The sequence below is a fragment of the Leiobunum rupestre genome, chromosome 1, assembly GCF_980474605.1.
Source record: "Leiobunum rupestre chromosome 1, qqLeiRupe1.1.hap1, whole genome shotgun sequence".
NCBI classification, from domain to species: domain Eukaryota; kingdom Metazoa; phylum Arthropoda; class Arachnida; order Opiliones; family Sclerosomatidae; genus Leiobunum; species Leiobunum rupestre.
Window position 1 is genome coordinate 17512947 of NC_143384.1, and position 24906 is coordinate 17537852.

Sequence of the window (24906 nt, forward strand, 5' to 3'; positions counted from 1 at the left end):
TTAGATTACGAAAAGAAAACGCGGTGAAAGATTAATCCTATTTATAACCGCCAAATCTCGAGTAAGATTTTTTTGGTCAAACGAAACCTCGAATGTAGCCCCACCAGTAATGAGCTTAATATAAATTGAAATAACCGAATTCATTGATAGTGTTCTTGAGTTTTTCACGTGAAGTATCAAGAAGATACTATTTAAAACATTTTTACCTGAGTTTATGTTTTTAGATTAGATTCCCATCAACTTTCCATAAATAAACGGGTTTATTTTTTTAACATATTTCCGCCTCGTCTTGAATGCGCTCTTTAAAGATTCAAAATGTTTATACCAAATCATTAATAACTCCGCCATTTTAACTGTCAACATCGCCTATCAATGACTCGCTCTATTTGCTGAAATCTAAGATTAGAAATTCACGACGGAAGTTTGAAATTTCCGTAAAATAAACCTGTAAAAACTCGAAATAAATAAGTCCTCTATTTTAACCTACAGCCGTTTGATGGGCTGTCATGTCACGTCAACCTTAGGCGACATTTAAATACTCCCCTGAAAGAGTTTAACCAATCTACCTTTAAAAATAGAATCGTCAGAAAAGAGAAAATTTATGGAATGTACCTTACAATATACCCATAAGACTATCAAGGCCACCCTAAGTTTGAAAGGAATGGGATTTTCACGATAGGCTAATGACTGGTGGGGTGGCGGAGTGGTTAGCACTTACGCCTCGCAGCAAGAGGAGCCGGGTGCGATCCTAGCTTGTGGCACTGCGTGAAAACTCGGAACAACTCCTTTCGCTTTGAGTTTGCAAGTTCTCTCCCCGCTGGTTTAAGGGTTTTTTCCCCGAGGTCTTCCGTTTCCCCTTCCATAAAAACTTAATAATAATAATCAGCTAGGCTAATACCCAAGGCACCACCTTAGGCCTAAGTCATCAAGCGACTTTTGAAGTCATTAATTCAGGTGGCTGGGTTACTTTTTGAGGTTAACGTTAATAGCTAGTGCAGGGAGCCCTGGGCTCGCGGGACATGAAGGACTTGCCACCACCCTCCTACGCATTGTAACCCGGCCACCTGAATTAATGGCTTTAAAAGTCGCTTGATGACTTAGTCCTAAGGTTGTGCCTTGGGTATTAGCCTAGCTGATTATTATTATTATTAAACTGAAACTTATGCACAATTCCTCCAAGTATTTGCTCCTTTTTCTCCGCCAGGTAGCGTAGATCCTAATTTTCTCCCACGCTTGTCTAGTGCTGAATACATGGGCCCTTATGCCCAATTCAAACTTTGATAGTCTTATGATATATCCCTGTGTTTTTCCATTGGAAAGTTTCCTATACTTTAGTTGTGTGTAACTTCTATACCTTCTAGAACTATTCCTTACAAAAATATTGGATCAAATTTGTTTATATTTAGGCATGGTCTTTATGGGCTGCAGCCCAGGGCCCTGTTGGCGGTCAAAAAATAAATAAATACCATTTAAATTTAAAAGAAAGGTAAAAAAAGAGATTTTGGACAAAATGGCGATAGAGTCTCCACCACTAACCCAAAGTTATACTAACACCATATCAGTTATATTTGATCAAATTAGTAAATTACCAAGGATGACTTTCGTGGCGTGTGAAGAACTTGCAACCTAGGAGCAACAAACTCAGCACCGTGGTTTTTCTTGCGTACAGTTTTCATTGATTTGACGATTTAGCGCCTGCTGCCGTCGGAAGGGGAAAATTCGGAAATTGTCTTCCCCCTTTCCATAAAACGTTCAGCGTAAAGGTTCGTCCAATGAAATTTGTACACAAAACCGCCTTAGAGTGTTTAAAGGCTAGCTGCGTTCTCCTTGTGTTTGTTGCTCCTAATTGCCACAACACGACCACCTGTGATAAAGGCATTAAAAGCTAGATGACTTGGTCCTAGGGTGGTGACTTGGGTATTAGCTTGGCTGATTGTTATTATTATTATCATCCAAATGGGACATTTGAGTCCTGATTCCTTGTGTGCTTTCTACACCATACAACGCGTCCGCAAAGTCTATTGCGTATATAGTTTTTGGAGATTATCCATAATTACTTTTGAGAAATGTGGCACTTGCTAAGATTGTCGTTGTCCGCCTGTTTTGACTTAAGTGGGATATCAGTGTCCGTTGAAAGACGCTTGTTGGATGTCATCTGGGAACAAATGACTCGGATCCCTTTGTGTTAAGGACGCCGTTTGCTGGGAAGTAGGTAGCTCTCTCGCTTTGACGTGTGTTTTCCGCGAGGTGCCAAATCCGACATCCATTGTGAATAATTGCTCGGGGGGGTTCCACTTTTTTATCTCGTGTCATTACCCACTCTTCTCGCCCTCTCGAACTGCCAAAGAAACTTAACGGCTATGGGACCCGTTACAGGTACGGCTAATCATCGACAAATAAAAGATTATCTAGAGCAGCTATTATCCGGGAAGTAATTCGACAATTGGGAATTTTTGCGTACGGGATTTTGAATCTCAAAGTTATTACAGAAACTGGATTTGATTTTCGTGTTGATTCCGGTTTTTTAGGCCTATTTCGATATTTTGGAACTAATTTTCCAATGGTTTCGGGATTTTGAATTTCAAAGTTATTTTAGAACTCAGAAACTAAAGTTGAGATTTTAGAGCACAATTTTCGTGTTGATTTTTGGTTTTTTTATGGCTGATTTCGAGATTTTGTCACTAATTTTCTCCTAGATTTCGGGATTTTCAAGTTGATTTCGAGATTTTGTCACTAATTTTTCCCTAGATTTCGGGATTTTCAAGTTGATTTCGAGATTTTGTCACTAATTTTCCGCTAGATTTCGGGATTTTCAAGTTGATTTCGAGATTTTGTCACTAATTTTCCGCTAGATTTCGGGATTTTCAAGTTGATTTCGAGATTTTGTCACTAATTTTCCGCTAGATTTCGGGATTTTCAAGTTGATTTCGAGATTTTGTCACTAATTTTTCCCTAGATTTCGGGATTTTCAAGTTGATTTCGAGATTTTGTCACTAATTTTCCGCTAGATTTCGGGATTTTCAAGTTGATTTCGAGATTTTGTCACTAATTTTCCGCTAGATTTCGGGATTTTCAAGTTGATTTCGAGATTTTGTCACTAATTTTCCGCTAGATTTCGGGATTTTCAAGTTGATTTCGAGATTTTGTCACTAATTTTCCGCTAGATTTCGGGATTTTCAAGTTGATTTCGAGATTTTGTCACTAATTTTCCGCTAGATTTCGGGATTTTCAAGTTGATTTCGAGATTTTGTCACTAATTTTCCGCTAGATTTCGGGATTTTCAAGTTGATTTCGAGATTTTGTCACTAATTTTCCGCTAGATTTCGGGATTTTCAAGTTGATTTCGAGATTTTGTCACTAATTTTCCGCTAGATTTCGGGATTTTCAAGTTGATTTCGAGATTTTGTCACTAATTTTTCCCTAGATTTCGGGATTTTCAAGTTGATTTCGAGATTTTGTCACTAATTTTCCGCTAGATTTCGGGATTTTCAAGTTGATTTCGAGATTTTGTCACTAATTTTCCGCTAGATTTCGGGATTTTCAAGTTGATTTCGAGATTTTGTCACTAATTTTCCGCTAGATTTCGGGATTTTCAAGTTGATTTCGAGATTTTGTCACTAATTTTTCCCTAGATTTCGGGATTTTCAAGTTGATTTCGAGATTTTGTCACTAATTTTCCGCTAGATTTCGGGATTTTCAAGTTGATTTCGAGATTTTGTCACTAATTTTCCGCTAGATTTCGGGATTTTCAAGTTGATTTCGAGATTTTGTCACTAATTTTCCGCTAGATTTCGGGATTTTCAAGTTGATTTCGAGATTTTGTCACTAATTTTCCGCTAGATTTCGGGATTTTCAAGTTGATTTCGAGATTTTGTCACTAATTTTTCCCTAGATTTCGGGATTTTCAAGTTGATTTCGAGATTTTGTCACTAATTTTCCGCTAGATTTCGGGATTTTCAAGTTGATTTCGAGATTTTGTCACTAATTTTCCGCTAGATTTCGGGATTTTCAAGTTGATTTCGAGATTTTGTCACTAATTTTCCGCTAGATTTCGGGATTTTCAAGTTGATTTCGAGATTTTGTCACTAATTTTCCGCTAGATTTCGGGATTTTCAAGTTGATTTCGAGATTTTGTCACTAATTTTTCCCTAGATTTCGGGATTTTCAAGTTGATTTCGAGATTTTGTCACTAATTTTCCGCTAGATTTCGGGATTTTCAAGTTGATTTCGAGATTTTGTCACTAATTTTCCGCTAGATTTCGGGATTTTCAAGTTGATTTCGAGATTTTGTCACTAATTTTCCGCTAGATTTCGGGATTTTCAAGTTGATTTCGAGATTTTGTCACTAATTTTCCGCTAGATTTCGGGATTTTCAAGTTGATTTCGAGATTTTGTCACTAATTTTTCCCTAGATTTCGGGATTTTCAAGTTGATTTCGAGATTTTGTCACTAATTTTCCGCTAGATTTCGGGATTTTCAAGTTGATTTCGAGATTTTGTCACTAATTTTCCGCTAGATTTCGGGATTTTCAAGTTGATTTCGAGATTTTGTCACTAATTTTCCGCTAGATTTCGGGATTTTCAAGTTGATTTCGAGATTTTGTCACTAATTTTCCGCTAGATTTCGGGATTTTCAAGTTGATTTCGAGATTTTGTCACTAATTTTCCGCTAGATTTCGGGATTTTCAAGTTGATTTCGAGATTTTGTCACTAATTTTCCCCTAGATTTCGGGATTTTCAAGTTGATTTCGAGATTTTGTCACTAATTTTCGGCTAGATTTCGGGATTTTCAAGTTGATTTCGAGATTTTGTCACTAATTTTCCGCTAGATTTCGGGATTTTCAAGTTGATTTCGAGATTTTGTCACTAATTTTTCCCTAGATTTCGGGATTTTCAAGTTGATTTCGAGATTTTGTCACTAATTTTCCGCTAGATTTCGGGATTTTCAAGTTGATTTCGAGATTTTGTCACTAATTTTCCGCTAGATTTCGGGATTTTCAAGTTGATTTCGAGATTTTGTCACTAATTTTCCGCTAGATTTCGGGATTTTCAAGTTGATTTCGAGATTTTGTCACTAATTTTCCGCTAGATTTCGGGATTTTCAAGTTGATTTCGAGATTTTGTCACTAATTTTTCCCTAGATTTCGGGATTTTCAAGTTGATTTCGAGATTTTGTCACTAATTTTCCGCTAGATTTCGGGATTTTCAAGTTGATTTCGAGATTTTGTCACTAATTTTCCGCTAGATTTCGGGATTTTCAAGTTGATTTCGAGATTTTGTCACTAATTTTCCGCTAGATTTCGGGATTTTCAAGTTGATTTCGAGATTTTGTCACTAATTTTCCGCTAGATTTCGGGATTTTCAAGTTGATTTCGAGATTTTGTCACTAATTTTCCGCTAGATTTCGGGATTTTCAAGTTGATTTCGAGATTTTGTCACTAATTTTCCCCTAGATTTCGGGATTTTCAAGTTGATTTCGAGATTTTGTCACTAATTTTCGGCTAGATTTCGGGATTTTCAAGTTGATTTCGAGATTTTGTCACTAATTTTCCGCTAGATTTCGGGATTTTCAAGTTGATTTCGAGATTTTGTCACTAATTTTCCGCTAGATTTCGGGATTTTCAAGTTGATTTCTAGATTTCTATAAACTTTTTCTATAGTGTATGGGATTTGTCGGACCCTCGATATCCCCGTACTAAAATGGTCGTTTGCTCAATATACCCATCCATTTGGCCATGGCGAAGGGGTTGAACCGGAATTGGTTACAATATCTGACTTAATTTTATCGGACATAAATTCCTTAAAAAGTTCCTAACGTAAGCTTTACCCAATGTGACGATTGAAAGATTTTTTAGAAAGGTGGCGCTAGTAGTCGAGGGTTAGGTTGAGATGATAGCGGTCCCGGATAATCTTTGATTTCTTTAGGAGGCAGCGCCATCTTGCATCACAAAACATAAATTTTTAATTTCGTTTTTTCCCGTTTCTACTAATAATTAAATAGTTCATACTTTTGGGAAAAACTGTCGTAGAGGGCGCCACAATTTATACTGAACTATCGTATTGCGGTAAGACCGTCCCATAGGAGTCAAAAGTAATATTAGCCCTTAAAACGCGTCATTCATAAAACGCAGGGTTACCACACGTCAGGAAAAAGTCAGGGATCTTAAAAATGAGCCTAAAAAGTCAGGGAAAGGTCATGGAATTAAATTTTATCTTGACACTTTTTGAAAATAATTTTACTCTAGATCTATGACAAATTCTTTGATTATCATTTATTTCCTTGAAAGTTTTTTTTCAACATTGCAATATCTTTTTACTGGAATATAAATCAATTTAAATTTATTAATTTATGATGAAAGTAAAACATAAAATAAAAATTTGGTACTTAAAAAGTCAGGGAAAATCTCTTAAAATGGTCAGGGAAAACCGGGAATAATCAGGGAATTTGATTTTGAAAATTATATATTTCGCGAATCCAGGTAAATAGCGCTAAGTACTCAACCCATTTCATTAAAAAAAAGTACGAAATATTTCACATTTTTAAACAGAAAATTGACATTTCACAAAAACGCGACTCGATGCGCCGAAATTTCACGATGAAAAGGTTCTGGAATAAGTGAATTTGCGCGTGTTGCTTCCATCAATTAAAAAGTTTATATTGGAACCAATTGAATATTTTTGAAACTGTGCCAGAGTGTTACGGGAGGGCGCAGCTGTCGCGTCAGATCCTCCGCGTATTTTTTGGCAGCATCCTGCTGCGGGAGCATTAAGAAATCATTTTATAAGATGACGTTTAATGAGTACTTATGTCAAATCATAAATCTTTGCACTATCGTTCACCCTTTCGACGCGCCATCTACCGAAAAATATTTTTCTCCTTATGACGTAAATGTCGTCTTTATTTCGAACTACCGTCTTGGCTCGAAAAATGTCGTCTTAAATAATGGGAAATTTTGTTAAAAGTATTCCTCGAGTATGGCTACTGTTCATTACCGCTTATCGGTCCGAGAGACAAACCCCTAATAGCTATTTAAAGGGAGTATAACCCCTCTTGTTTGGTAGGGTGCGCTTAGACTATACCGACTAGCTTCCACAAGCCTTCCTAGCTGGGGGGGGGGGGGGCAAGGAAATAGTTGGAAGGCTTGTAGAAGCTAGTCGGTATAGTCTAAGCGCACCCTACCAAACAAGAGGGGTTATACTCCTTTTAAGATTGAATTTACAGATTTTTAAAGATTTGGGTCGCGAGTAAGATTAATTATTTGATTCTATCTTTTTAAGATGAAATTTCGAGTTAGCACTCTGTGATTCTTTTCGCCTCTTATCGGTAAAGAAACCGTTAGTTGTCGTTAATTTTTATCCCGTAATTGAATTTTACATACTTGTCATATTCGAACTAATGTCGATCTTGAGATGGAATTCATTTTTTAAACTATAAAGTGGTTGGAATTTATCACGAAATTTTTCAGTATAGTACACTTTACATTTTAAATTTAACCTCGCATCGTGTGTTTAATAAGCAGACGAACTTTCGCTATAATAATAATAATCAGCTAATACCCTTGGCACCACCTTAGGCCTAAGTCATCAAGCGATTTTTAAAGCTATAAATTCAGGTGGCCGGGTTACAATGCGTATGATGGTGGTATTAGTCTAGCTGATTATTATTATTACTAATCCACGCGAGCCAACAGCTCCCTACACTAACTATAACCTTACCCCAACAAGTTTTTATGGAAGGGGAAACCGAAGAACCAGTGGGGAAGTATGTTAGGGTGGTACTAGAACCTAATGCTATTTTTCCCCATATATTCTTAGGTACCTGAATAAGCCTTTCCAGTTTACCTAGAGCCACCTAGCGGCCAACGCTATAAGCTCATAAACGGCTGGATTTTAGTCTGCTAATCAGACGATTCGCCATTTTTAATGTACAAAATTTAGACTTGTAAGTAGGCAAAATTTACCGGAAAATGACCGATGCCTTTTTGTGGTAATGTTTCGTATTTTTCCGAAAAACAAGAAAAATTAGGTTTTCATTCCGTGATTAGCCTAATATTGTTCTCAAACTTATATTTCTCGGCATTTTCAGCTCATTTTATCGAATTCAAAAGTAAAACTAAACCTCTAATCTAGTTAGAATAATAACCCTGAAAAAGTAATGTATGTATCAATTTTGTATTTTTCCGATTTCTTGAAAATTTTCCGCATTAAATTTTTCCGGAAAATTAACAATTCTAGTACAGACCAAAATCCACAGTTTGAGTTTCGCGTTTTGGTCGCTACGGGGTTTAATTTTTGGTAGAGCCTTAATTGTATTAATTAGACAGAATTACTGTGTTGAGCCAGTCCGTGGTCATCATGGTCTAACTTGATTCCCCTAGTAGAAATATATTAGTGTTGTGAGTCGGAAAATTTACCGTATTTTTCCGAAAAAAATAAAAAGTTTTCATTCCATGATTAGTCTAATATATTGTTTGCAAATTTAAATAAAGCGGCATTTTCGCCTAATTTTTTCGAATCTAAACGTAAAACTAAACCTCTAGACTAGTTTAAACTGATTAACAATGTAACACTATTAATGTTTTGTAGTATGTTTACTGATATTAGACATTTCATATCGATAAAAAGATAAAAACATTAAAAACCTTTAAAATTTTCAATTTTTTATTTTTCCGATTTGCGGAAAATTTTCCTCAATTCAAAACATTTTCCGCATTTTATTTTTCCGGAAAATTAACAACACTAAAATATACAATAATCAGCTAGACTACTACCCGAGTCATCTAGTTAATTATAATTCCGTAATACATTCTTAGTAGAGCTAAAAAGTATTAACAAACTTTCAGAAACATTTTGAAATTATAAAATGAAAATCTCCAATGCTGCTCATATCTGCTAAGGTTTGCACGAAGTGATTCATCAACATTATTCCTACGTAACTAGGTTTTTTGCCTCAAAAAATTCCTCCTTTTTTTAACCGCTGTTAAAAATTGGCAAGATGACTCTGTTTGAGGGTGGCCGAGTACGTGTTGGTACGATTCTTCGTTGGGGTATTTTGAGACTCGGAAGCTTTGACCTTGCCAGTTTTAAAAAATGCCTTTCTAAGCAGACCTCAAATATTTTCACCTCACGGTATTCGAAAGCTTAAATTTCTGAAGGGAAATTCTTTTTCTGGACTCTTAAAAATTACTATTATCCTTTACTTTCATCGCCGCCACATTAGCGCCCAGAAGTTGCTGTCTACTCTCTAAAATATTTTCTACAAAGGCTTATCTAAATTATTTATCTAGAAACCGGTAAAATAACAGCCAACCGGATTAATAGTGCCGTTTATTATCTAAATTATATCTCTATAAAGGACATTTACACTCGAAAATATCGACATTCAGCCATCCAGCCGCACTAATAGTGTCGCGACATTACTTTTGGAGAATCCTTAAATTTAAAAAGTAAAAAAAATCAATATATATTTTTCGAAACTCTGAAGAGTCTTTTACATACCAAGTTATTATCTAAAATATTTGGTCTATAAAAAACATTAACACGTGTAAATATAGAAAACACATAACCAACCAGCCGCACTAGTAGTATCACTACATCACTTTTGGAGTATTGTTATATTTCAAAAGTAAAAAAATTAAATTTTTATTTTTCGAAACTCCAAAGAGTCTTTTGTACACCAAGTTATTATCTAGAATAATTTATTTTTTAAAGTCGAAAATATCTAAACCAACTAGCCGCTCTATTACACTACATCACTTTTCGAGTATTGTTAAATTTCTAAAGTAAAAAAAATGAAATTAGTATTTTTCGAAACGCTGAAGTGTCTTTTGCAAACCAAGTTATTATCTAAAATAATTTATTTTTTAAAGTCGAAAATATCTAAGCCATCCAGCCGCTCTAGTAGTATCAAGACATTACTTTTGGAATATACTTAAATTTCAAAAGTAAAAAAAAATGAAATATGTAATTTTGGAAGTGTCTTTGGTAAACCAAGTTCCGGATTTATTGAATAAAAGTGAAAATGCTCTACTTTTTCTCTGTCGTGAGATGACATTTTAGAAAATGAAAAACTCGGCCAGGGTAAAAATAAAGATTTTCCAAGGCTTTCCTTCCAAGCTTTTTTTAAATAGATTGTTTTTCCAACTGGGCTAATTCCAAAGGTTTCAAAGAATTTCCCCGCTTTTGCTTTTATCTTCCGGAATAGTTTCGAGTGAGCCCTCAAGTTTGCGGTTATAATTAGTTCCGATATTAATGTAATTTGGTATAATCTTTTGGGTGGAAGGTTACGAACGGGTTCACGAAATTTGTTTTTTATCTCGTCGTCATCTCGACTGCACCCACGGAAAAAGTGTTAATTTGATTAAGAATATTTTTAAACAAAGTTATGGAGATCGGCTGGGAAAACTTGGCTATAGCCGACGATTCCGACCCCACCCATTTTTAGCTGAGGCACCCGTGCCAAATAGTGCCGTTTATTATTTCATAGAATAAACTATGATTCATTAATAGGGTATCCTAAAATTTTACGCGCCATGAATACAAAGTAATTACGATTAAATCTTGGAGAAAATCTAAGGAGTCGTAAAACGCTTTTAAAAAGAGTTTAACCCCACTTGAGAAGGTTAAGCTTCCGTCGTTACACACTCGTGGCGCGACAGTCTATATACTCCTTTTAATTGGGCACTGTGAATGGAGAATGGAGGCTATCAAAAACAGGGGTAGAGGTCGGGGATGGTTAACTTTTATTCAATAGATAAAGCTCTCAGAATTATTCGTAAAACGTTTTGATCAAGTAATTTATATTTCTGTATTATCCGATTAATTGTTTTATAAATTTGTAAAATTAATCGGTAAAACGACATTTTTTTCGATAAAAAGCTAAAATTTTACGAATAATACATGTTTTTAATCATTTTCTGAAATATTAACCGGTAAATTTCTTTGTTTACATTTTCCCCCCTAAAAAATCAATTTAATCATGGATAATGATTAACCGTCCCCGACCTCTAAACAGGGGGTCGACACCGGGTCTTACCTGCTTGATGACGTATTTAAGGGGAGGTTTTGGAGGTTGAGCCGGTTCCTTCCCCCCGAGGTGGGTGATAAATCTTACATTATTTTGACGTCTCAAGGGGAATGTAAAACGAAAGTTGATCATAGATTTGAAAGGGGTGCACAGTTCGAACCCATCCCGAAATGAAATCCTAGACACGCCCTTGTCAAGGCCCTTAATTCTCTAATTGGCGTTCTCTCAAGCCAAAAACTCACATTTTGAACCAACTCACAGGGCTCCCAGCGATTCTATAATTCCTATATTTTCCTATAATTCTGAAATGACTCTAAAAAGTCCTATAATTTCATTTTTATCCTATATTTCCTATATATTTAGCATATTCGGTTAAAACCCAACTGATAAAATTTTAAAAGATTTATAAACCAACAAGAAATATTCATTTTTCTCGTGAAAATTTATAAAAAGTAAAATAAGTTTCCAAAAATGCTTCTAAAAGCGCTTCTAGGTGGCACCACCTTCCGGGGACTCAAAGCAAAGTCGAGTTGCCTGCGATCTATTGGCTTCCCGAAACCACGTGTTTAATAAGTTAATAATCACGTGATTCCGAAAAGCCAATCAACGCGAGAAGCTCCCAAGTTGCCACACCTTTTAGCCTAAATTATGATGCCTACTCAACTTGTTTTGATTATTACGCTAACGACATCTAGCGCGAGCAAATGCAACTAGACAGGAGCCACCACTTGCTTTAAATCATAAAGGAGCAGATTCAAAAAGATTTAGAATTTTCTGATCTATCTAACATTGTTATGATTCCTTTTAAATACCCACTTTAAAACCTCAGTATTTCCTTATTTTAACCCTAGAAAACTTTTAAATTGGTAATTTAGTCCTATAATTATCCTATAATTTTTAAATTTTATCCTTCAATTCCTAAAACCCCCCATGGCATCATAGTGGTTTTTTTTTCTTACTGTGTTGATTTCCTGTCCTAATTTAACCTTGTTTTCTTAAAGGCGGTAACTGAGGAGGTATACAAGAAAACCACAACCACAACCCGCACCACCACAACCACTAGAGAACAGGTCCAGAGGACCAAGTATAGACCAGTAACTTTACCGAGTATCCCTGTTCCTTCTAGCGGGGGTAAAGTAACCGGTAAGCGAGTGGCGCCACCGTTTGGTCCAACACGCAACTATATTTAACTGCCATTTTTTTCCGGTATAGCCGAGATCAAAATGCCATCAGGTAAAACTGAAGCGCCGACGGTGATTGACAACCGTGATGGCACAGTTAGCATCAAATACGAACCCAAGGAAGAAGGTCTTCACGAATTACATATCAAATACAACTCGGAACATGTCCCAGGTAAATAAATGGACGGGGAAATGAAGTGGCGCCATCTTTACTTATGTTTCAAAAATTAATTTGCAGGAAGTCCATTTAAGTTCCACGTAGACACGATCCACAGCGGCTACGTCACTGCCTTTGGTCCTGGTTTAACCCACGGTGTCGCCGGAGAACCTGCCATCTTTACCATCTTTACCAAGGACGCTGGAGCTGGTATGCCTAAAGAGCTTTTCTCAGTTTCTGTCCTTGTACTAAATTGTTATTTTGTTTCTTCATTAGGTGGCCTTTCAGTTGCCGTGGAAGGACCATCCAAAGCCGAAATCAGTTACCACGATCATAAAGATGGCACTGTTGGAGTTTCTTACGTACCAGCCGCGCCAGGAGAGTACAAAGTCACCGTTAAGTTTATCGATAAGCACATCAAAGGTAGCCCCTTCACCGCTAAGATCACAGGTACGTTCATTTTCAGTAAAATTTCCAAATATTCCTTAAGAAATAAACTATATATCGTTACCCTAGTTTAAAAAGATCGCGACTCTAGCTTTAACGTAGTAGGAGTTACGATGTTTTTAAACTCAAATAACGAGCAAAAGAAATAAACTATAGTTTAAAAAAATGTAATTCTAGCTTTAACGTATCCCAAGTTACGATGTTTTTAAACTCAAGTAACGAGCTATGCTAAAGAAATAAACTACATCTCGTTACCTTTGTTTAAAATGATCGTAAGTTATGGTGTTTTTAAACTTAAGTAACAGTCCAAATAAATAAACTATATATAAAAAGAAATAAACTATATCTCGTTAGTCGTTACCTTAGTTTAAAATGATCGTAAGTTATGGTGTTTTTAAACTTAAGTAACGGGCCAATGAAATAAACTATATCTAAAGAAATAAACTATATCTAAACAAATAAACTATATCTTAAGAAATAAACTATATCTAAAGAAATAAACTATATCTAAAGAAATAAACTATATCTAAAGAAATAAACTATATCTAAAGAAATAAACTATATCTAAAGAAATAAACTATATCTAAGGAAATAAACTATATCTAAGGAAATAATATATATCTAAAGAAATAAACAATATCTAAAAAATAATTAAATACTCAATATGTAAAGAAATAATTAAATACTCAATATGTAAAGAAATAATTAAATACTCAATATGTAAAGAAATAATTAAATACTCAATATGTAAATAAATAATTAAATACACAATATCTAAAGAAATAATTAAATAAACAATATCTAAAGAAATAAACTATATCTAAGGAAATATACTATATCTCGTTTCAGGCGAGGGTCGCAAACGTAACCAACTGTCGGTGGGTCACTCCAGCGAAGTTTCCCTCAAGGTTCAAGAGAAAGACGTGACTAACTTGAACGCCAGTATCGTGGCGCCATCTGGTTTGGAGGAACCCTGCTTCTTGAAGAAGCTGCCCAATGGACACTTGGGCATTTCCTTCACGCCCAGGGAGGCCGGAGAACATTTAGTCAACGTGAAGCGCGTCGGAAAACACATCCAAGGAAGTCCTTTCAAAATCGGCGTCCTCGAACGGGAAATCGGCGACGCCAGCAAGGTCAAGGTCAGTGGGAAGGCCTTGCAAGACGGAACGACGCACACGGCCAACACATTCGTGGTCAACACCAAAGATGCCGGTAAGGAACTAGCGTCTCGGACATGCATCGTCGTTCCACTAACATTTCATTTCGTAATGACTCTTCTCTTCAGGCTACGGTGGCCTTAGTTTATCTATCGAGGGTCCGAGCAAAGCCGACATCCAGTGCAAGGACAACGAAGACGGTACCTTGAGCGTCAGCTACACACCGACCGAACCCGGTTACTACATCATCAACCAGAAGTTCGCCGACCACCACGTTCCCGGCAGTCCCTTCACCGTCAAGGTCACAGGCCTAGGCTCCAACGTTCAAAGGGAGAACATCAAACGCCAAAGGGAAGCTCAACCAGCTACCGACGTTGGATCCAAGTGCAATCTCACCTTCAAAATGCCCGGTAATGTTTGCCTTCACCATTTCAGACTAAATTGATTGTGGACTTCGATTAAAGATAATAATTTTGGTCCGTAACGTCAGGTTCTTCGTCTTACGACATGTCCGCCCGAGTCAGTTCCCCATCTGGAGTCGTTGAGGACGCCGAAATCACCGACTTGGACGACTGCGTGTACTGCGTCAACTTCGTGCCAAAGGAAATCGGCGTTCACACCGTGAGTGTCCTTTGCAGGGACATTCACATCCCAGGATCTCCCTTCCAGTTTACCGTGGGACCTTTACACGACCACGGCGCTCACAGGGTTCACGCTGGTGGTATCGGTCTCGAGAGAGGCGTTGCTTCTGACGCGTGTAAGAACATAATTTCATTTTGAACTGGTGCTAATGAACTAGTGGATCGAAATCTAGATTGCGTTCTTTTAGAGCAGCGGCGTTTGTGGCGACACGGTGTCTGATATTGCAAATATTTCCACCCAAATATTAAATAAGTGCTCAATATAGACGAACGACGTTAGGCGTAATACTTTAACACTCGATATCTAAATTGATTACGAAGGCTCTATGTGTTTGGGTAGAAATGGTTCTAGATTCTCTCGGTAGGAGTACTGCCAGACAATGCCCTTAATTGAAGAACAACGTTAGGCCTAATTTAGCACGTGCTTCATTTAAGCGAACGTCGTTGACTTAATATCTTTAGGTTCGATATTTAAATTGATTACGCACGCCCATTTTATTTGGGTAGAAACGGTTCTTGATTATCTCGGTAGGAGCGCTGCCGGACGACGCTATAAGGTTTGTTTTAACACGCACTTCATTTAAACGAATGACTTTGGTTTAACATTTTTAAGCTCGATATTTAAAGTTATTAAGCACACATTTTGTATTTGGGTGGAAACGTTTCACGATTTTCTCGGTAGGAGCCCTGCCGTGCAATGCACTTTGAAGAACAACGTTAGGCCTAATATTTTTAGGCTCGATATTTAAATTGATTACTCACGCTCTTTTTATTTGGATGGAAACGGTTCACGACTATCTCGGTAGGAGCGCTGCAGGACAATGTCATTCGATAAACGGATGTTTTTGCCGGTCCACTAGTTTATTCGTCCAAACCTTCGAGAATAGGGGAATTTTTAACAAATCTCTGATCTGGGATTTGCAGGCGATTTCAACGTCTGGACTCGCGAAGCCGGAGCGGGTGCTTTGGCCATCTCAGTCGAAGGTCCCTCGAAGGCCAACATCGACTTCAAAGACCGCAAAGACGGCTCTTGCTCCGTGTCGTACAAGGTGACCGACGCGGGTGACTACCGTGTTGGCATCAAGTTCAATGACCAGCACATTCCAGACAGCCCCTTCAACGTGTATATCTCTCCCGAAACGACCGACGCCCGCAAGGTGCAAATTGGTCACGTTCCCGACACTGGCAACTTGGTAGCTAAGCCCTTAGCCTTCACCATTCAAATGAACGGAGCCAAAGGAAACTTGGACGGCAAAGTAGTTTCGCCCTCCGGGGTGGAAGACGATTGCTTCGTCGCTCCCATCAACGAAGGTAACTACCACTTACCATAGCCCATTTACCCCACTGCTTAAAGGAGCAACTACCACTTACCATAGCCCATTTACCCCACTGCTTAAAGGAGCAACTACCACTTACCATAGCCCATTTATCCCACTTCCTAAAGGGGTAACTACCACTTACCATAGCCCATTTATCCCACTTCTTAAAGGGGTAACTACCACTTACCGAAGACAGGCGAATGAAACGTCTTAGTGTAAAAAGAGTAAACTTTTAGTCCGAGGACAACCGAATAAAACATCTTAGTGTAAAAATAGTAAAGGTTTAGACCGAGGATAGTCTAATAAAACGTCTTAGTGTAAAAAGAGTACACTTTTAGTCCGAGGACAGTCTAATAAAACGTCGTAGTGTAAAAACAGTACACATTTAGTCCGAGGACAGCCGAATAGAACATCGTGTAAAAAGAGTACACTTTTAGTCCGAGGACAGTCTAATAAAACGTCTTAGTTTAAAAACAGTACACTTTTAGTCCGAGGACAGCCGAATAGAACATCTTAGTGTAAAAACAGTACACTTTTAGTCCGAGGACAGCCGAATAGAACATCTTTGTGTAAAAAGAGTACACTTTTAGTCCGAGGACAGGCGAAAAGAAACCTTTTTTGTTTAAAAGAATAACATTTGACCGGGTGTTTTCCTCCCGCTTCAGATCAATGGGCGCTTCGATTCGTTCCTCGCGAGAATGGAATTCATCAAATCCACATTCGTCTGAACGGAGTCCATATTCCAGAATCTCCCTTCAGAATACGAATTGGCCACGACAACTCCGATCCCGCCGCCGTCCACGCGCACGGCGATGGCCTCAAGTCCAGCAAGACCGGCACCAAGACGGACTTCATCGTTGACACCTGCAACGCTGGTGCTGGCTCATTGGCCGTTACGGTCGATGGCCCGTCTAAAGTCTCCATGGACTGCACCGAGGTCGAAGAGGGTTACAAGGTCAGATACACGCCACTCACCCCTGGCGACTACTACGTCACTTTGAAATACAATGGCTATCACATTGTTGGAAGCCCCTTCAAAGTTCCTTGCATCGGTAAGATACATCCTTACTTTTTTCTACTAGTTCATTTACAGGGTTGCCACGGTACCTGTAAAACCAGGAATTCCTGGAAAAGTCAGGGAATTTGAATATGGGTATAAAAATCAGGGAAAAGTCTGGGAATTTGAATATGGGTATAAAAATTAGGGAAAAGTCAGGGAATTTGAATATGGGTAAAAAAATTAGGGAAAAGTCAGGGAATTTGAATATGGGTATAAAAATTATTGAAAAGTCAGGGAATTTGAATATGGGTATAAAAATTAGGGAAAAGTCAGGGAATTTGAATATTTGTATAAACATTATTGAAAAGTCAGGGAATTTGAATATGGGTATAAAAATTATTGAAAAGTCAGGGAATTTGAATATGGGTATAAAAATTAGGGAAAAGTCAGGGAATTTGAATATGGGTATAAAAATTATTGAAAAGTCAGGGAATTTGAATATGGGTATAAAAATTAGGGAAAAGTCAGGGAATTTGAATATTTGTATAAACATTATTGAAAAGTCAGGGAATTTGAATATGGGTATAAAAATTATTGAAAAGTCAGGGAATTTGAATATGGGTATAAAAATTAGGGAAAAGTCAGGGAATTTGAATATGGGTATAAAAATTATTGAAAAGTCAGGGAATTTGAATATGGGTATAAAAATTAGGGAAAAGTCAGGGAATTTGAATATTTGTATAAACATTATTGAAAAGTCAGGGAATTTGAATATGGGTATAAAAATTATTGAAAAGTCAGGGAATTTGATTATGGGTATAAAAATCAGGAAAAAGTCAGGAAATTGTAAAAATTAGTCTAAAAATCAAAGTAAGCCAGGAAATTTTAAAAATTAGTCTAAAAATCAGGGAAAAGTCAAGAAATTTAAAGAATTAGGCTAATAATCAGGGAAGAGTCACGGAATTTTAAAAATTAGTCTAAACATCAGGGAATTTAATTTCGGTTGCAAATAGGAAATGTTTTTTGAAATATAGGTAAAAAAATACAAAATATTGTCAGGGAAAACCTGGAAAGTCAGGGAATTTGATCGTGAAAAAACTGTGGCAACTCTGATTTACTAAAGCCAGGTTCACACTTACTCCTAAAATCGCGTCGTCTTAGATAACTAGTTTAGAAAACCAGCGTGAGAAATCGCTTCGTGTTGGTTCGGGAAGCAAGTTCAAGCAACTCGTCCAAGTCGGTTCGCTTAGAATCGCTTTCAAAACGACAAGGTGGGGAAGTAAAATTGCTCGTATTTTCAAAAATAATGGGGATAAAATTCTAAATAATGTCAAATAATATTACTTTATGTATAGTTAACATGTTTAACTAATTGTTTTGGGATACATTTTAGTATTTAAAAATTCTGGTCATAATTTGAAATAACTTGGCTATAAGCGAACCGGGTTGAACTTTGAAGCGATTTCGCACTTGTGAACCAAGAATTATCGTCAAAACTGGCATGCAAACGGACCTAAACTAGGTTTTAAGCTCTAGAGTTACCGTGGCTTTAGAGTACTTAAAAATCATCCCACCTAAATGATCATAACGACTTAATGTTTTCTCAAAATGTGGCAACAGGTTCAGCCGTAGCTGAAGCGAGTACGCAAGAGACATCCTCCGTGGTAGTTGAGACGACAACGAAACAAGCCAAACAGAAGGCCAACAACTTGCCCAGATTCAAAGGAGACGCCACCAAGGTCACTAGCAAGGGCATGGGTCTCAAGAAGGCTCACCAAAACAGACAAAACACCTTCACCGTTAATGCCGGGGAAGCTGGTAAGTTCCGCATGCCTTTGCCTTAGTGCACGATTTCCTTTGCCTGGGTTATTTGTTGGGTTGACTGCACTCTTAGTTTTAACAAGTATTCGCAGTAATGGTAACAGGGTTGGCTGATTTAAATCAAGTGATTTTTCTGAACAAATTATTGATTTAAATCAAGTGATTTTTTGAACAAATTGTTAATTTAAATCTAGTAATTTTTCTGAACAAATTGTTGATTTAAATCAAGTGATTTTTTGAACAAATTGTTAATTTAAATCTAGTAATTTTTCTGAACAAATTATTGATTTAAATCAAGTGATTTTTTGAACAAATTGTTAATTTAAATCTAGTAATTTTTCTGAACAAATTGTTGATTTAAATCAAGTGATTTTTGGACAAATTATGGATTTAAATCAAGTGATTTTTCTGAACAAATTATTGATTTAAATCAAGTGATTTTTTGAACAAATTATTAATTTAAATCAAGTGATTTTTTGAACAAATTATTGATTTAAATCAAGTGATTTTTTGAACAAATTATTAATTTAAATCAAGTGATTTTTTGAACAAATTGTTGATTTAAATCAAGTGATTTTTGGACAAATTATGGATTTAAATCAAGTGATTTTTTGAACAAATTATTAATTTAAATCAAGTGATTTTTTGAACAAATTATTGATTTAAATCAAGTGATTTTTTGAACAAATTATGGATTTAAATCAAGTGATTTTTCTGAACAAATTATTGATTTAAATCAAGTGATTTTTTGAACAAATTATTAATTTAAATCAAGTGATTTTTTGAACAAATTATTGATTTAAATCAAGTGATTTTTTGAACAAATTGTTAATTTAAATCTAGTAATTTTTCTGAACAAATTGTTGATTTAAATCAAGTGATTTTTGGACAAATTATGGATTTAAATCAAGTGATTTTTCTGAACAAATTATTGATTTAAATCAAGTGATTTTTTGAACAAATTATTAATTTAAATCAAGTGATTTTTTGAACAAATTATTGATTTAAATCAAGTGATTTTTTGAACAAATTGTTAATTTAAATCTAGTAATTTTTCTGAACAAATTGTTGATTTAAATCAAGTGATTTTTGGACAAATTATGGATTTAAATCAAGTGATTTTTCTGAACAAATTATTGATTTAAATCAAGTGATTTTTTGAACAAATTATTAATTTAAATCAAGTGATTTTTTGAACAAATTATTGATTTAAATCAAGTGATTTTTTGAACAAATTGTTAATTTAAATCTAGTAATTTTTCTGAACAAATTGTTGATTTAAATCAAGTGATTTTTGGACAAATTATGGATTTAAATCAAGTGATTTTTTGAACAAATGGTTAATTTAAATCAAGTGATTTTGAACAAATATTGATTTAAATCAAGTGATTTTTTGAACAAATTATTTATTTAAATCGAGTTATTTTTTAAATTATTGATTTAATCACACAATGTATTTCAATGGAAGAAAAAAAATGGCAAAAAATAGGTTCTTAAAAACTTAAAATCTTAGCAAACTAAAATATTAAATAATAATTAAATTTAATTAAGATTTTATTTAATTCAAGATTAGCTAACTGATAAAAGTAAAATAACCATTCATTATACAGGAAAAGAGCCATAAGTTGTATACAAATCAATAAAATCAAAAAATCGATTGATTTAATTTTTATAAAAAATCAAAAAAGTGCCAACCCTGAATGGTAATCAATTAAGAGATTAGCATCGTAGTTGCTTAAATCAGCTTTCGTTTCAAGCTTAGCAAACACATGGCATTGCTACACTGCTGGGAACGCAATAGATGGTAGTTTATTTTGATAGGATAATTATGGTTCTTGTTACGCTATATCTGCGTGCACTGCCGCCAAGCAACACTAGGGGTGTTACTATCTTCGATTTAGTATTAGCCAAAGCTTTCGCTACGCCTCCTATTGGTTGAAAACTAGCTAGGTAGTGTATTAGCAATTTCGCCTCGCAGCAAGAGTAGTCGGGTTCGATCCCAGCTTGTGGCACTGGGTGAAAACTCGGAACAACTCCTGCGTTGAGTTTGCAAATTATCTCCTCACTGGTTTAAGGGGTTTTCCCCCGAGTTCTTCGGTTTCCCCTTCCATAAAAACTTGTTGAGGTTAACGGTAATAGTTAGTGTAGGGCTTGCCACTACCCTCCTACGCATTGTAACCCCTGTCCACTAATAAGTCGCTAGTTGTTCAATTTCCCCTTTCCATAATACAGGGCTCGTACAGAACCTGGATATCCTGGAAACAAGGAAAAATGTCAGGGATAAGTCAGGGATTTAAATAATTTCGTAGAAAGTTAGGGATTTTAGTTAGTCAACCAAACCACACATTATCAAAGAATTTTTTACCTAAAATAATAAAAAAATGTCCTAAAATATAACCAAAAAGGTCAGGAATATTGGCAAAAATTGGTCAGGGATAACCTGGAAAAGTCAGGGATTTTAGATCAGAAATTTTCGTACGAGCCCTGTAATAACTTTTAGAGGTTAACGGTAATAGTGAGTATAGGGAGTTGTTGGCTCGCGTGGCATGAAGGGCTTGCCAACACCTTCCTACGCATTGTAACCCGGCCTCATTAAATAAAGGCTAGCTGACTTGGGCCTATGGTGGTGGTTTGGGTACTAGCTTAGCTGATTATTATTATTATTGTTATTAGCAGAGGCTATTAGCGTTTGCGAGTCAGTAGAGTAAGAATTTTTTATGGTAGGCGATTACGTGTGAATGAATATTTGCATTTAATTTTAATTTTCCACTTTTTTGTGTGTTCTCCATGGTAACACAAAACTATAACGGCTCTCAGATTCAGGCATTTTATCTCATTTGACAGAAATCCATACCTCTACTTCGTTATAATACTTATCCTGGCGTATCGCGTATGGTAAGATAACTCTGACGGCTTTGGCCCCGCCTACGAGAGAAATAATCCCCTCTGCGCGCGCTCCCCTCTCACGTTGTTGTTTGTTAAGTTAACATAGTGACGTCATAAAAACCGTCAGCCACATCGAGACGAAAATCTGCCGCGATAAGCATTCCAAGTAGAGATATGGATTCGTGAATTTGGACAATAGCAGACGCTAGATCATAGCCTAGGCGCTACCTCGAAAAAGCGTTATTTCGCAGCGCCACCTAGACTTGTTTCGATCTAGAATAGTAAGCGTTAACTGAAACCATCAATTTATAATTATGTTCCATGAGGGTGTTAGACAGTCGATATAATTACTGATAGTTCTCACTTAAAATTTAACAATCCTAAACACTTATGTGAAAAGTGTTTTTTAAATCTATATGTTGAAACGTAAGGATTCTACTAGTGTTGCGTGGCGCCACCGTGTGTCGGGAAAGCGTAACAGAACCCTTCACTCACAATCTCTTATCACATCGTAAAACTTATTATTAATCAATAATTAATTAATTATTAATCCTTTTGAATGGGGTTAGATTAAAACAATTTTCGAAATCCAAGCCATTGAATCTAAACTTTAGTCGTAACCCGGAAGGTAACTTACAAGGAGACTACCTGAGGTGTTTATCTCCAATTTTGTTCAAACTCGGGTGGTAAGTAGACCTTCATGTAACTTGAAAATCACTTAAAGGGTGGACAAGAATGGGCTTTCGTTTTGCCATGGCAACCAAAAATGTTTTTGACAACTTAGAAACTGATTATTCGCATTTACCCAATATATTTATATTTTCTCATATTTACCAAAATTGACGTATATTGGTCCAAATGTACCAGATTTAGCTATGATCTGAGTTATGTATCTAATTGATGAACCTTTTTTAATTTTTTGAAAAATATTGTTAGGGGGGACCCTTAAAATCTTCGATTTTCCAATGTTAATTTTCATAGAGAAAATCAGTTTTTAAGTTGTGAAAAACATTTTTGGTCGCCATGGCAAAACGAAAGCCCATTCTTGTCCACCCTTTTAGGGATTTTCAAGTTACATGAAGGTCTACTTACCACCCGAGTTTGAACCAAATCGGAGATAACCACCTCGGGTAGTCTCCTTGTTAGAGTAATGTACTAGAAGCATCCGACTCTGATAGGAGCCACAATAAATAGTAAATTTTGACTTGCTTGAAATTTAGTTTTGCTACATTTGTGAGAACTGTGAATCTGCATCATTGATACTTTGAATATTTCGTATATATATTGCATTTGACTTTGTGTGTTCACGTGTGTTTTGTGCTCTTGTACTCGAAAATGGTAGATGGATGTGTGAGTTTTCCGTACGCACATTGTTTTGTTTTTCAAATTAAAACATCATCATGTTAAAATCGCTGGAGCAGCATTTCTTTTTACAGAGAGGTTTGGAGCAAAGACCTTCTTAAACACAGTGTGCAACTGTGTTAAATTTATAGCAATTTCACAATTTATAAAACAATTTCCTATATAACAATTCGCCAATTGTTTACAGGGTAAACAAACATTTAGAGCGAAGCCGTTAAAGGTTCGATTTTAATGCCTTAATTGATACTAGATGGCGTCATTTTAACATTTTGTTTTGATGGGATGTGAATATATACTTCTCGATTTATTAAACATTCTTGTGTTTAACGAGGGGCTAACCACTCTTAGAAAGTCTGTACACCGGTTTACGCTTAGATTTCCACTGCCAAAGGCAGGGACTTCAAAGATTACGCGTAATCCCATTAGTACAGTCAAAGGTACGGCTCTGTACATTATTTCTCTCTAGATTTCCCATATTTCTTGAGATTTCTCGATTTCTACAAATATATTTCCAATATTTATCCTGTATTTCTAGATTTCCAGAAATATCGAAAATATTTCCGTTTATTTCTCGAGATTTCTAATATTTCTCCTGTATTTCTCGAGATTTCTAATATTTCTTCTGTATTTCTCGAGATTTCTAATATTTCCGTTTATTTCTCGAGATTTCTAATATTTCTTCTGTATTTCTCGATATTTCTAATATTTCCGTTTATTTCTCGATATTTCTAATATTTCCGTTTATTTCTCGAGATTTCTAATATTTCTTCTGTATTTCTCGAGATTTCTAATATTTCTTCTGTATTTCTCGAGATTTCTAATATTTCTTCTGTATTTCTCGATATTTCTAATATTTCTTCTGTATTTCTCGAGATTTCTAATATTTCTTCTGTATTTCTCGAGATTTCTAATATTTCTTCTGTATTTCTCGATAATTCTAATATTTCTTCTGTATTTCTCGAGATTTCTAATATTTCGTCTGTATTTCTCGAGATTTCTAATATTTCTTCTGTATTTCTCGAGATTTCTAATATTTCTTCTTTGTTTCTATATTTCCAGAAATATCGAAAATATTTCAATTTATTTCTCTAGATTTCCAGAAATATCGAAAATATTTCCGTTTATTTCTCTAGATTTCCAGAAATATCGGAAATATTTCCGTTTATTTCTCTAGATTTCCCCAAAATATCGGAAATATTTCCGTTTATTTCTCTAGATTTCCAGAAATATCGGAAATATTTCCGTTTATTTTTCTAGATTTCCAGAAATATCGGAAATATTTCCGTTTATTTCTCTAGATTTCCAGAAATATCGAAAATATTCCCGTTTATTTCTCTAGATTTATAGATTTCCTGGAATAATTATTTCGATTTATCACTGTTTGTAAACCAGATTTCTTAAGGGGCTACCCTCTCGATTGAAGCACACGCCTGTGACGTTTTTTCTTCCCCCTCTCTCGTGCCAGGGGTAAATAAAACCGCGGTTCATCTCAACATAGTCATTCTCACTTACAATTTTTAGTATAAACACACATTCTTGTTTAAACTCGCTAAAACAAATCTGCTTGAAAATGGACGTTTTTCTTAAATTTAAAATTTCTACACAGATTGATGGCGCCATCTAGTAAAACTTCTGGTATTTAAAAGTCCCTCTAATATATTTATCCCTGTAAAAGGATCTTATCCTTGGTAAATTGTGTATCGGTCTATATTAAGAATATCGTACTTAAATTATTTTAAATTAAATTAGTTTTTAATTTCAAATGGAAGTTTGTAGCCGAGCCGACAATAGTGGTAACACATCAGTTCCATTTCGTGACAAATTGAAAATGTTCTCATTATCTTTAACGCAACGCGACGTGATGCGACGCTACGTACCGCAACGCCACGTACCGCGACGTAACGTAACGC

At 35.8% G+C, this 24906-nt stretch overlaps 1 protein-coding gene across 2 annotated transcripts in view; it reads left to right on the forward strand.

Moving 5' to 3' along the window:
* Positions 1-24906, forward strand: part of cher (filamin A protein cher) — a 90992-nt gene that overhangs the window by 62631 nt on the left and 3455 nt on the right. For both annotated transcript variants that reach the window (XM_090175848.1, XM_090175859.1), the window contains exons 22-31: positions 12027-12168; positions 12238-12378; positions 12445-12573; positions 12640-12813; positions 13660-14022; positions 14096-14377; positions 14458-14724; positions 15533-15919; positions 16593-16979; positions 18548-18745. In XM_090175848.1, the coding sequence (XP_090031974.1) occupies positions 12027-12168; positions 12238-12378; positions 12445-12573; positions 12640-12813; positions 13660-14022; positions 14096-14377; positions 14458-14724; positions 15533-15919; positions 16593-16979; positions 18548-18745 (2470 nt within the window). The remainder of the gene's footprint in view (positions 1-12026; positions 12169-12237; positions 12379-12444; positions 12574-12639; positions 12814-13659; positions 14023-14095; positions 14378-14457; positions 14725-15532; positions 15920-16592; positions 16980-18547; positions 18746-24906) is intronic.